General features: G+C 48.7%; 1 protein-coding gene across 3 annotated transcripts; it reads left to right on the plus strand.

Moving 5' to 3' along the window:
- Window positions 1–300: 300 nt before the first annotated feature.
- On the plus strand, window positions 301–9,493 carry OTX2 (orthodenticle homeobox 2). Of its 3 annotated transcripts, XM_073350018.1 has the most exons (5): window positions 305–385; window positions 528–630; window positions 4,708–4,926; window positions 5,447–5,598; window positions 7,691–9,493. In XM_073350018.1, exons 3-5 carry the CDS (start codon window positions 4,830–4,832, stop codon window positions 8,309–8,311), a joined length of 870 nt encoding a protein of 289 aa, XP_073206119.1. In that variant the 5' UTR covers window positions 305–385; window positions 528–630; window positions 4,708–4,829; the 3' UTR covers window positions 8,312–9,493. The 3 variants fall into 3 exon arrangements, with proteins under 3 accessions (XP_073206118.1, XP_073206119.1, XP_073206120.1); XM_073350017.1 differs by having other exon boundaries at window positions 301–630; XM_073350019.1 differs by lacking the exons at window positions 305–385; window positions 528–630 and adding an exon at window positions 2,506–2,618.
- Window positions 9,494–11,983: the final 2,490 nt, after the last annotated feature.

Genomic DNA, 11,983 nt, shown 5'->3' on the forward strand with positions numbered 1-11,983 from the left:
GTGATCCTTGCTGTCCGTCACCTTAATTGTGCAATTAGTCCATACGCCCCAGCCCAGAATGTATATTATTAAAGGGAGCATCGTTTCTTTTATGGATATTCTTGTGTCATTTTGGTCGCTGTTATTTGTTGCCTGATTGTCTCCCTGGTGCAGCAGTGGCCTGTTTTCCTCCCCCTGTTGTGTGTTTTTATTATTTCCCCCCCCTGGCTTGGATGTGTCAATCATTCTCCGCCTGCCATTGGTTGGAGAGTTTGCGTCAAAAAGTTGCCAGAGCGGCTCTTTCTCAGCAAATCGCCCTGAGAGAGGTAGAGACCTCAGCTCCAACTCCCTCTCCACTGTTATTAAAAAGCAAATCACTTGGCCAGATCCGGCAACGGCCGACGCTGTACGTACCGGGTCCACACCCCGGCTCATTGATCGCCTTTAGACGCGGGTAGCCTCGCTCGCCCCTTTCCCGTTGACTTCTTGGGCCAGGTGGAGGCAGAAAGCGAGATTTCTAACCTACTGCTTTGTGGTTTCTTTTGTAGGAGAACTCTTTATTTTTGAATTTGGCCAGGAGCATTTGGTCCGGTTTTTTTGCCCTCCCTCCCCCCCCCCTCCCCAGGCACACGCCTCCCTCGACGCTTCAAGGTAAGTGAGAAGGGTTTGCTTTTTTCAAAGAAAATTGGGGGTTTTTTCGGAGCATGTGGATGGGACTCTCCTCTGCCTGTAAAACTGAGCTCCTCTTCTTTTTGTCTCGGGAGAGTTTGCAGCGAGCTGCAATAACGGCCTGCTTGCTTTTGGGGGAACGGGTGAGGGCGGATTTCTCTTTGCACCGGGCAGCGTCAGGTTTCTCTCTAGATATCATTTTTGGAAGGAAACGTTTCCCCATCGTTATTTTGATTTTCTCACCCCGGATGGGGAAGAAGGGGGGGGCGTGTTTAGAAACTGGCTCGCGTGTGCCCCCCCCCCTTTAATTCATTTTCATTTCCCCGAAACCTAGAGTCTTTCCCCTGAATGAAAAAGCAGGGACCAGATCAGCTAATTGAGGAGGCGGGTAGATACAGCCCCTCGAATTTCCCCCCTTCCCTTCCTTTATGTTGTCGTCTGCGGGACTCTCCTCCACAAGATCGAGCTTTTCCTTGGAGCTGGGCTGGGGGGGGACGACCTTATTGTTGTGGTTATTGGCCTGATCCTCTTGGCTCCAGCCGCTCTCTGGCTGTACATGTACTTTTTAAATACAAAAATAATTGGAATTAAATCCCTGGCCTCAGCGGTTATTGATAAACAGATTTCTGCCTAAGACTCCCGATCGATAGCTTAAGCAAAGGGGAAAGTCATTTTGCAAACATGGCTTTGACCAGAAAGGACTCGAGGCAACAAGGAAAGGGTCAGATTAAAAAAAAAAAAGAGTATGTGTGTGGGGGGGGGGGCCTTTTTAAAGCATCTTGGGGTGGAGAGAAAAATAAATAAATGTGAAGTTGCTTTTCTATCTGCTGTTTAAATGAATGACAGGAATTGGATCGATTTCTAAAAGGGGCATTGGAAAGGTGCTTTCAAAAAGGAGCCATTTGCTTTACCTAGGCGACTCTGGCTTATTTAGGTGACAGACACTTTCCTTCTTTGCAAGCACCTTTATTAACTAAATTGGAGCTCATACGTGGACACCTCTCTTTGACCGTGTTCCCCTTTAGTGGAAGGAAGGTAAACCCACCCAGTGCAAGTTTCTCCCCGGTGGTAAAGTCTTCTTTATGCAGAATAATTCGGTCAGTTGCTTCTATATCTGTTTACATTCATGGAGACTCAAGCGGGTTTAAGGTGCAAATCGAATCAAATGTTTTTTAAAAGCGTGAGCCTGGCAGGATTTGGGGTTTTTTTCATAGAATACTGTTGGTTAGTCCGTTCAAGGTTGAGTTCTGGTTTTACCCCTTCCTGTGGTTTTATTGTATAGCAATGAAGGGCTGGGTGTTTAAAACTTTTTTTTCTCTCTTTTTTTTGGGAAGGAGAACTTTGAGGGTTTTTTGGCTGATTTTAGCTACACTGGTGGGGTCGAATGAAGAGCAACATTTGATCAGACCTCTTAAACCACTGCCAACTCTGGAATACAAAAAGTTCCCCTTCCTGTTACAAAGAGAGAGAGAGAGTGTGTCACAAAAAATATTAAAAACCAGAAAGTGACTACGCCCAAAAAAGGGGGTTCTCTCAGTGTCCATCCTTGAAATGAATCGATTCCCCAAGGCCTAAAACTTTCCCTGCAGTTCTTAAAAGGCCAAACACCGGGCTTCTTGTTTTGAGAAACAGGGTGCCAGTCTATATACGTTTTGTTTCATTGCCATCAGGCAGAAAATTAATCAGTGCACATGATCTGCAGAGCTGGGTCTGGCGGCCCGTAATTAGGGACCGTGTGCCACTCGGATTATCTCGTTAGTTTATCAAGAAAACATTTATTATAATTAATTCTTGGACGGGGTAATTATTATTGAGCGAGGGCAGCGCAACTGGTAGACTGGGTCTTTGGGAGAGAGGGAAAAGGTGACAGACAGATTGCGCAGAAAAGCCGTTAGATATAAAACAGCGAGCCTGCTATGAAGCCGCTCAGATCCGTCAACCCGCATACAACGGGCTTCGCTCCTGAGCAGGTAGGATGGGACCCAAACTTTTCATTGTATTTAACGCTTTGCAGGCCAGTTGTGTGTTTTCTAAACGCCTCGGATTTAGATCGTCTCCCTCCACTTTCAAAGTGACGCCGGTTTTCGGCACTTTTAAAAAAAAGAGAGAGAGAGAAAACCTCTCCCACAAAGCCTAAAGCGAATTCACTTGAAAAAAGTTTGACATCAACGATGGAAGCTTTTAATCCTATTTCAGAAGAAAACCGGGCCTGGGAATGCCCCTCTAAAAGTTGGAGGTGGTCAAACATCAAAACAATACAAATAAGAGCGGTTTGTTTTTTTTTGGTTCTGAGAATTTAAAAAATGTAATTTAAATTCTTCTATAAGGATTTTAGTGAAACAGATCTGCGAATGAACAATGTGTGTGTTATACGTCACACACAAATATGCACACGTAATATTCTTTACAAAACCAATATCTTGTTTTTCTCACTAATAGAAGAAAGATTTGCAAATTATTTACAATTAGGTTCAAGAGGAAATACAATAATAAGTATGTGAATTTATGAATTAATTCATGCAGTTCAGGAAAGTTAAAAAAAAAAAAACAACCCAACCACCCCCAAGTAATATACTAATTAAAAACCTTCCTTAGACGTGGATTGGGGTTTGCAGTAATATAGGAACTGAAATAGAGGAAGGTGGCTTTGTTTATAACTTGGCAGAGATGTATTTATTTAATGAAATATCCACCTTTGAATATGGGGGAAAGGAAACCCTGAAGTGCCTCAAACATTCACTTTTTCGGTGCATGAACTTGGAATTAAAGGAGATGGGTTTTTGTTGCACGAAAAATAAATTAACTTCCCTGTTAAGGAGTTCATTAAAAATAGCTGTCTGTGCAGGAAGCCAGCCAGTCTAAATATCACTGTCCAAATCTTCTAGAGACTAGTACACTTGGAAATTCCTTCCCCTTTGTCCGCCATTTTGGAAAAAAAATTAGCTTTCTCAGAGTTGCAAAGTCCTTGGCTCTTTCCAAGAGCAGGACAACATTTTATGAAAGAAATGCTAATGGTTTAATCTGTCAGGATGTGTTAATGTCACACTTTGGAATCCCGAAGCGGGGTACAAAAGTAAATCGTTTTTTGTTTTTTTTGGGGGGGAGAGGGGGAAGGCGACTGCATTCCAAGTAGGTGTCAGAAGGGCTAGGATACAACAACCAAAGGCAATCTGTGGCTGGAAAATTTTGCTTCCACCATCACCAAATGCAAGAGTGGAATGCATGGTGATGTGCATCTCCCTGTAAACACAGTCTTGCAATGGAAGGAACATGCTACTGATCTTTAATGTTCCTCTTGTACTAACAGGGGAAATTTGGAAGCAAGTTTAGCCATGTGGTGATTTCTGTTTGGAAGTTAAATGCTTGTTTGTTTAGCGTTAGCTCCATAATCAGGAGTTTCTGAAAGCCTAATAAATCTCTTACTTACCTCTAAATCTAATTACCCAAAGTACTAATTAGGTGAAAAATGGCTGATGGAAATCACTGCAAACGTGGAATGATCCTGGTGGGACAGAAAAGTTTGCCTCTTTCCAAGATGGCATTTCAGCTCCGCATTTTGGGGTTCGTAGCAGTTGAATGCGGCAAAAGCTGGGGTAATTAAAAAGCCCTGCCACAGACTGAGGGAGAGATCGGTTTCTTGAATTGTTTCTTTGTTTCTCACCAATGGGCTTTGTTATCAGCATTATTTATTTAGCCAAGGAGGTCTTTGTGTCTGCAAATGGCCCCAATCAAGTTTTGTTTGAGACAATTAGCGAGTGCCAGCCAACGAATCCCATGCAAATGTCCAGGGAAGCAATACAATGTGTGCATTTGAAGGCATGGGGGGATTGTGCTCCTGCGGGGCGGGTTGCAATTACTGTATGGGGTGTAATTTTTTTTTTAAATGCGTTTTTCGAGTCAGTATCCTCCGGTCCGAAATGTAGCTGGGGGTCTCGGTGTCTAAGAGCAGAGGGATTGCCTGCTAAGAGCCACGCTCAAACAAGCCAGCGGAGATAAAAGATCGACTCCAGGCAGCTCGGTTAATCAGCCCCTCTTCTCCCCCCGCCTTTCACTTTGTAGACCCCTGATTTCAGCCAGCCCGCCGGGACCCCGACTCTCCGCTCCCGAGGGAATCGAGACCTTCCGGGCCTTTCCCCCTTCCCCGGATTTTTGGCCGACTCTCCTCCAACCACAACTTTAGCATGATGTCTTATCTCAAGCAACCACCTTACGCAGTCAACGGGCTGAGTCTGACAACCTCGGGCATGGACTTGCTTCATCCTTCGGTGGGATACCCGGGTAAGCGGCGTGACCCAGCCTCTGCGGCCGAGGGAGTAAAGGGCTCCGCTGGGGACGGGCTCAGGACCCCAGGGAGCAGGGCTCGCCCCGGCTCCCGGCCGTGGGGTACACTCCGAAGCCGGGGCAGGGCTGCCCAGAACTCCCTGCCTCCTGCCCGGAGAGGCGCAGCCGGCCTGGTCCGGGAAGGGGGAGGTGGGTAGCTTGGGGCTGGGGCGCAGCGGGACCTGGCTGAGCAGGGCGATCTGGCTCCCTGTCCCTGGGAAACGCGCCCCTGCGCCTTCCCCCGCCGCGTTAACTTTCCCCGCTGGTGCCTGGGGCTGGGGGAGCGGGGCTGGGCGGGGGTCCCGCCATGAGGGGCTCGGGGCGATGCTGCTGCCCTGGCTGGGGGGGGGGGCTGCCCCCGGCGGGCGCTGCTCAGAGGGCGCGGGGAGGGGGTCTGCGCGGTGCCTGGCCCGGTTGCCCGGCTGGGCTGAGGGGCTGCGGCTGAATGCCACTAAGGGCCTCCGGCTGCTCTTCGCAGCGACCCCTCGGAAGCAGCGGCGGGAGCGCACCACCTTCACCCGGGCGCAGCTGGACGTGCTGGAGGCGCTGTTCGCCAAGACCCGCTACCCGGACATCTTCATGCGCGAGGAAGTGGCTCTGAAAATCAACCTGCCCGAGTCCAGGGTGCAGGTAGGGACCTGCTCCCGTTCACCCGGGCCAGGCACCCGCAGCGCTGGGAGCTTCCCGGGCCTGGCGCCTTAAGACACCCTCCTTCACCAGCCCCTTTCCTTCCCCAAGCGCTCACCTGGCCGCCCACCCTGACCTAGCCCCAGCCCTCTGCCCCTCGCCGCCTGGAGCCCCAGCCTTTATTCCCTGGAAGCCAAAGACCACCTCTCCCCAGCAGCCCTCCCCCTGGACCACAATTGCCAGAGGCAGGTTTTCTGGCCAGGATCCGCCGCTGGGCCGGGAGAGTTCAGTTCCTTTGCCGGTGTCTGGAGAGCTGGGACAGCTTAGGGACAAAAGCCCCAGGCCCAGCCAACCCTTGCTGTCCTGGAAGCTGCTGAAGGGACCCGATCCTTGCTCCCGCTGAATTGCAACGGGTCCAGGGAAAGCGCATTGGAAGCTCAGGGAGGAAACCTCTCTGGCGCTGCACTCCTGCAAAAAGCTTTACCGGGGAGTCTGATTCCCCGCTTTCTCCCTGCCTGAGCTGTGTCACAAATAGACTCCAACCCAGGGCCCAGTTTCTGCTCCCGCAGCCATGGCTGGGCCCGCCAGCCCAGGGGGCCTCTTTGCAGTTTGGAAACAGCTCCCAGAGCCACTGGCGGAGGCTACAGAGACTCCATAGGCAACGGGGACAGCTGCAAAGTCTTACCCCCGCCTGCCCAGCCAGCTAATTGGAAAGCAAGTGTCTGGGAGGCCATTCGACTCCAGACAAGGGACCCCTCCTGCACCCAGTCAAAGCCAGGGGTGTTTTGACGTCAGTGGATGAAGGCTACGGCACGGGGGAGGGGGGGTCCTTAGCAGTGTTTCCAACTGAGCCAAGGAGCAGCAGAAAGCTGGGTCTCACACTCACTGAGGGACTGGAGTGATGGATAGGGAAGAGAATGGGGGAGGGGGGATCTAGTCCTGCCTTCCTTACTCAGGCCAAAAATCCCAGGGTAGTCCCTTTGTCCCGAGTAAGAACTGAGCTCCCAACGTTTTTTGGTGCAAATAACTTTCAGAGTGTTTTATTACCTCACTCTTCTCGTGTTTGGGGGCGCTAGTCTCCCTCCTGCTACCCACCTTGGTTGTAGGGTTTTTATCTGAGAGCCTCCCAGAGCCAGTTGGAAACTTACCAGGGTCCCATTCCCACAGGTCCTGTTTTGCCACCGGGCCTAGGAATGGATAGATCCTCTGCAGGATCGGGACCTGTGTCCCTGGTCCCAGGGCACCGATAGGGCCAAAAGGCCAACTGCAGTAAAGGGCAACAAATCTTTAAGTAGTCAACAGCTGATCTTGGGAATCTGCAATGCCTGGTGCAATAAAGTCTATCGGGCAACACAAGCAACTAGCTACAGCGAAGGTGCCCTCTGCAAAAATCAGCAGTGCTATCATGTTAAAGGCCCCATTATCTCTCCTCCTCCTCCCCTCGCCTAGTGAACTGTCCACACAACCGGCCCCTGGACTTTCTCTCGACCCAAGCTGGCTAACTGGCAGCGAGCAGTGCCTTAGGGACTGGAGTGAAGGGCAGAGGCGAGGGGGCACGGGTGGCAGTGGCTTGTTGGTATCAGTGGGCAGCAGCTCCGGGTGCCTGGGTTCCCGGCGGCGCTAATAATCCCCAGATCAAATACCTGCTCTGCACGTCGCTGGCGCCCCACCGGGGAGCCGGGCAGCGGGGCCGTGAGCGGAATCCCGGGAGCGGGGAATCCGCCGCCTGCCCCAGGGACCAGCATCGCCTCTGCAGACGCACTTTCCCCTTTGTCTCCCGGTTTCCTCCCGGGGTAAGGGTCTATTGTTTCCGATTACCTGGAGGCCCTGGTGGGGGGGGGGGGGCGCTAGGCTGGCAGGCAGCGCAGATTGAGAGGGTTATTCCCCCCCCCGCCCCCCCGCCATGCCCCTATTAAACATTTTGAGTTGCTCATTTCTACTTCTTCTTCCTCCCCATCCCAGAGCGTGGGGACCCCCCCCCCTTTGAAACCAGCCACAGCTGGAACGAGCCCCTGGTGCCCCTGCCTCCACCTCGCCCCCGCTCAGGGTCCGGAGCCGCGCTAACCGCCGGCTTCTCTCTCGCCTTCTCTCCCAGGTGTGGTTCAAGAACCGGCGGGCCAAGTGCCGCCAGCAGCAGCAGCAGCAGCAGAATGGGGGCCAGAACAAAGTGCGGCCGGCCAAGAAGAAGAGCTCCCCGGCCCGGGAAGTAAGCTCGGAGAGCGGGGCCAGTGGGCAGTTCACTCCCCCCTCCAGCACCTCCGTCCCGGCCATTTCCAGCAGCAGCGCTCCCGTGTCCATCTGGAGCCCGGCTTCCATCTCCCCACTCTCAGACCCACTGTCCACATCCTCTTCTTGCATGCAGCGGTCCTACCCCATGACCTACACCCAGGCTTCAGGCTACAGCCAAGGATACGCGGGATCAACCTCCTACTTCGGGGGGATGGACTGTGGATCTTATTTGACCCCGATGCACCATCAGCTTCCGGGACCAGGGGCCACACTCAGTCCTATGGGCACCAATGCAGTCACCAGCCACCTCAACCAGTCCCCAGCTTCCCTCTCCACCCAGGGCTATGGAGCATCAAGCTTGGGCTTTAACTCAACCACCGATTGCTTGGATTATAAGGACCAAACCGCCTCCTGGAAGCTAAACTTCAATGCTGACTGCTTGGATTATAAAGACCAGACATCTTCATGGAAGTTCCAGGTTTTGTGAAGGCCTGTAGGACCCCTTTGTTATAAGAATAAATATTAATAATAATAAATAATAATAAACACGCTGGGCTGAACATTCCAGTTTTAGTCAGGTCTTGGTTAAATTAAAGAGGAAAAAAAAAGAAAAAAGAAAAAAAAGAAGAAAGAGACAGTTGGTGTGATCATACCTAGATTCACCTCCTGCCCAAAAGCTCTGGAAAGGAATAAAGAAGAAATGAAGGAAGAAGGCCTTAAAAGGACAGATCATCTACTGAGCAGAAGCAGACAGACCAACCTGTGTTCTTTATAGTTTTAGCCAATTGTTGGGTTTCTTTGTGTGAAAGGAATGGCAGATCATTCCACCTATGGGCCAGTTTTAAAAAGAAAGTCTAGGTTTGGGTGTGGTTGTGTTTTTTTTTTCTCCTTTCTTTTGTGTGTGTATGGAAAGATCCTTCACCCAGAGGTTTCCAGCGTGCTAGCCAACCCTTGGTTAAAAATCTTTGGAATGGACAGCATCTCTCTCTCTCTCTCTTTCTCTTTCTCTCGCTCAAGTTCATTCAACTGTTTCATGCCCAACTTGCTAGTTGGCACTGACAGACCTTGGGTCAGGGTTGTGTGGGTTGTGTGACTGATTGTCCTAGCTGCACTACTTTATTTAAAAAAAAAAGAAGAAGAAGAAATGTTCATAAGGAGTCAATATGTAGTTTTTAAGAGACAATCAGTGTGTGTCTTATATAAATGGTACATCTGTGGTTTTTAATCTGTGCTAGACTTCAAAACTGTGATCTCCTGTATTGTATGCAACTGTGAACTCCTCCCCAGCAGGGGTTCTGCTGTGATTTAAATAGGTTATAATTATAAGTGAAATTCAGAGCAACTGAGTTACCTAGTATCATCTTAAAAAAAAATCGCCTTTCACCACAGGTGAACTGTACTGAAACTTTTTCCAACAAACTGTCTCTGAATGAAAGAGAAAGAAGAAAACCACACAAGGACACTAAACTCATCCGTAGTAACTTACTGCTGGCCAAGCCGGCAGTAGAAACAAAACAGGACATTGGTCAATTGCTCTGACCTTGATGAATTTACACGGAGACATTCGTTGTCGTTTATGCTTGCAGATGTTAATTGAGAAAAAAGATATATATGCATAAACCTTTTTTCCCTGGATTTGGCAGATATGTATAATTATATTAAAATGGTTCTAGCACAATTTATGGTTGTCTTCCATTTTAATTGTACAGGGTGAGTCAGGGAAAGTACCTCAAGACAGCATACTTCAAAGGACATACAAAACAAAGGGGCTGGGGGTTACAAGAGAAATGCAAATATTACTTTGCTATACAGAGCGGAGAGAGCCTTTTTTCTCTGGTTTCAGAGGAGCAGCCGTGTTAGTCTGGACCAGCAAAACCAACCAGTCCTTGTGGCACCTTAGAGACTAACACATTTATTTGGGCTTAAGCTTTCCTGGGCTAGAACCCACTTCATCAGATGCACGGAGTGGAAAATCTCTCTGCGTTTACGTTTCCCACCGGCTGACGTTTTTCCTTTGGTACAGGTAGAAAATACAAGGGCTGATATTGTGTTAAAAATAGTCAATGGGCCACGTCAAGATTGGCTCGGCTAACATGAAAATAATCATCGACTATTTTCAGAGAGTGGCAAGGGGCTTTGTAGTCGGTGCCCATATGCCTGGGGGGAGGGGGGGCGGAATGCAGAGAGGGCGCGAGAAAGTTTGGCTAAAGGGCTGTTTCTCCTGCGACTATAAACTTTCTGGGGTAAACAGGGGAGGGGAAGCGATCAGAATCTGAGAGCAATTGAGGCAGACGTGATCGCTGAACAAAGGCGTTCGGGAAAAGTTTTAAAGCTATAATTTCGAAAGCCGAGTACAAAGAGCCCTGATCAGCTTTGCTTCTTTCTTGAAACCGCTGGGGGAAATTGGTCCCTTTAAAAAAAGAGAAAAAGGTACGTGCTTGTCTCCCTCTCATCACACACGCAGAGGGGCAAATGGTGCAATGGGCCCAGCACTAGCCGGATTTAAAATGACATTCTGTTCGGTAGCCACGGGTCAACAAATGGAAGCCAAGCCAGTCTCAGCTATTTATTATGCATCTACTTCAAACCTTGGCCTGGTATGTCATTTTCCCTGATGGATGTGAGGCCTGGGCTCAAGTACTTCTAATAAAACAGTTTGGGGGCTTTTTTTTTTTTTAAAAAATATGTTAAATTAAATCATAAATAAAATGTATTTATTTCTGTTTTAGTGTGCCCTAGAATTGGAAGGCAAGATTAGCCTTTAAAAATAAACAAGCAAATCTTCAGCAAATCAGTCAGCTCTCAAATGAATGGAAGTTTTAACGCTGTTTGTTGCTATTTTTCGATTTTGAAATGCACAGAGAAAGAATTAATGGTTTTCAACTGAAATGAAGTTCAAGGAGAACTAGTGCTTAATAATCCTTATAGGTCTTTTCTAACCAGTGTATAAAGAGCAGAACACTTCAAAGGCAATCAATAAATAAGTGCATTTCCCCTGTAGGAAAATGTAGAAATGGTTGTAGAAATGTTCTTCCTGACTACCAAGGTGACTGCATAAAGTTTCTTTCCATTGATCTGGTTTAAATCAGCAATGGCAAAAACGGATTTAAGGGAAATATTAGCTGAAAATGATTTTCTTTGTAGGGAAGTGTAATAACTTAGTTCACGTTTTTCTTAATCAGAAAAGCTAAATAATTTCAGGATTTTAATTTTGCTTAGGGATAGCTATCAATGTAAACAAATCCGTATATTTATTTATTCTGTTCTAAAGCAGATTTAGGTGAAAAGTCTTTGGTGAAAAGATGCTATATTGGCAAACTGCAAAATCGAGGGGCGGAGGAAAAAAGAAAGCAAGCAAACATTCAAGACACATTTTTAACTGCTTTTGCCGATCGACATTCCGGTTCGATTAGTTTCTCATAGTCTTCATTCTGGAAAGGCAATTCGGAACAAAATCATTCGATTTAACGGGGAAAGAGACAGGGGACCCGAATCTATGTGACGTGTAAGCCAAACGGTGAGGTTTTTTTGGTTCAAGTATCAAGGCGGGTGTTTTTCTAAAAGGAAACGTAAGTTAGAGCCCTCACTCAAGCGCTGTGATCTGGAAGGGAAAATTTTAAACAAAACCCGAGAGGACAGATCTTTTTTTTTAAAAATCGACCTCCTGCATTCCACCCCAATGGCTCCGCCGTTCCTTCCCCGATTCTGCAGGGTGATTTTTTCCAGCCAGAGCCGCAAACTCCACGAGCAGCCGCACTACCAGGGCGTCTGAATGGGCTTTTCTCGGGGCACTTCCCGGGGTCTGCTTCACGACCCCTCTGCATTAGTCCTCGGTCCCCCCTTCTCCAGTCTGTGCCCCCCTCCAGTTTCTTAATATCGTTTGTTTTTATTTGAAACAAAAGACGATAAGCCTCTCCCCGACTCCCCCCCCCCAACTGCGGAGTATTGTCAGTTTCCAAGGCTACGTGGGGGGATAGGTATTTAGAAAAGTCCGTCTTATTTACTCATCGCTGTCGCCTGCTTGCATGTGTCCTTCTGAGAAGACCCAGGAGCATCCCCGTCTGGGCTGGGAACTAAAACCGCTCGGAGCTCACCCAAACGCAGCGTTGCTCTTTCTGACTCGCTTCCCCAAAGTTTTGGGTTCCCTGACAAGGAACCC

Source organism: Lepidochelys kempii, chromosome 6 (assembly GCF_965140265.1).
Source record: "Lepidochelys kempii isolate rLepKem1 chromosome 6, rLepKem1.hap2, whole genome shotgun sequence".
Taxonomy (NCBI): Eukaryota; Metazoa; Chordata; order Testudines; family Cheloniidae; genus Lepidochelys; species Lepidochelys kempii.

Bases quoted from the DNA above. Each gene is read 5' to 3' on its own strand.
- OTX2 (XM_073350017.1), top strand. From the start codon at position 4,830: ATGATGTCTTATCTCAAGCAACCACCTTACGCAGTCAACGGGCTGAGT. The intron at 4,927-5,446 runs GTAAGCGGCGTG...TGCTCTTCGCAG, and splicing joins TCCTTCGGTGGGATACCCGG to CGACCCCTCGGAAGCAGCGG. The intron at 5,599-7,690 runs GTAGGGACCTGC...CTTCTCTCCCAG, and splicing joins TGCCCGAGTCCAGGGTGCAG to GTGTGGTTCAAGAACCGGCG.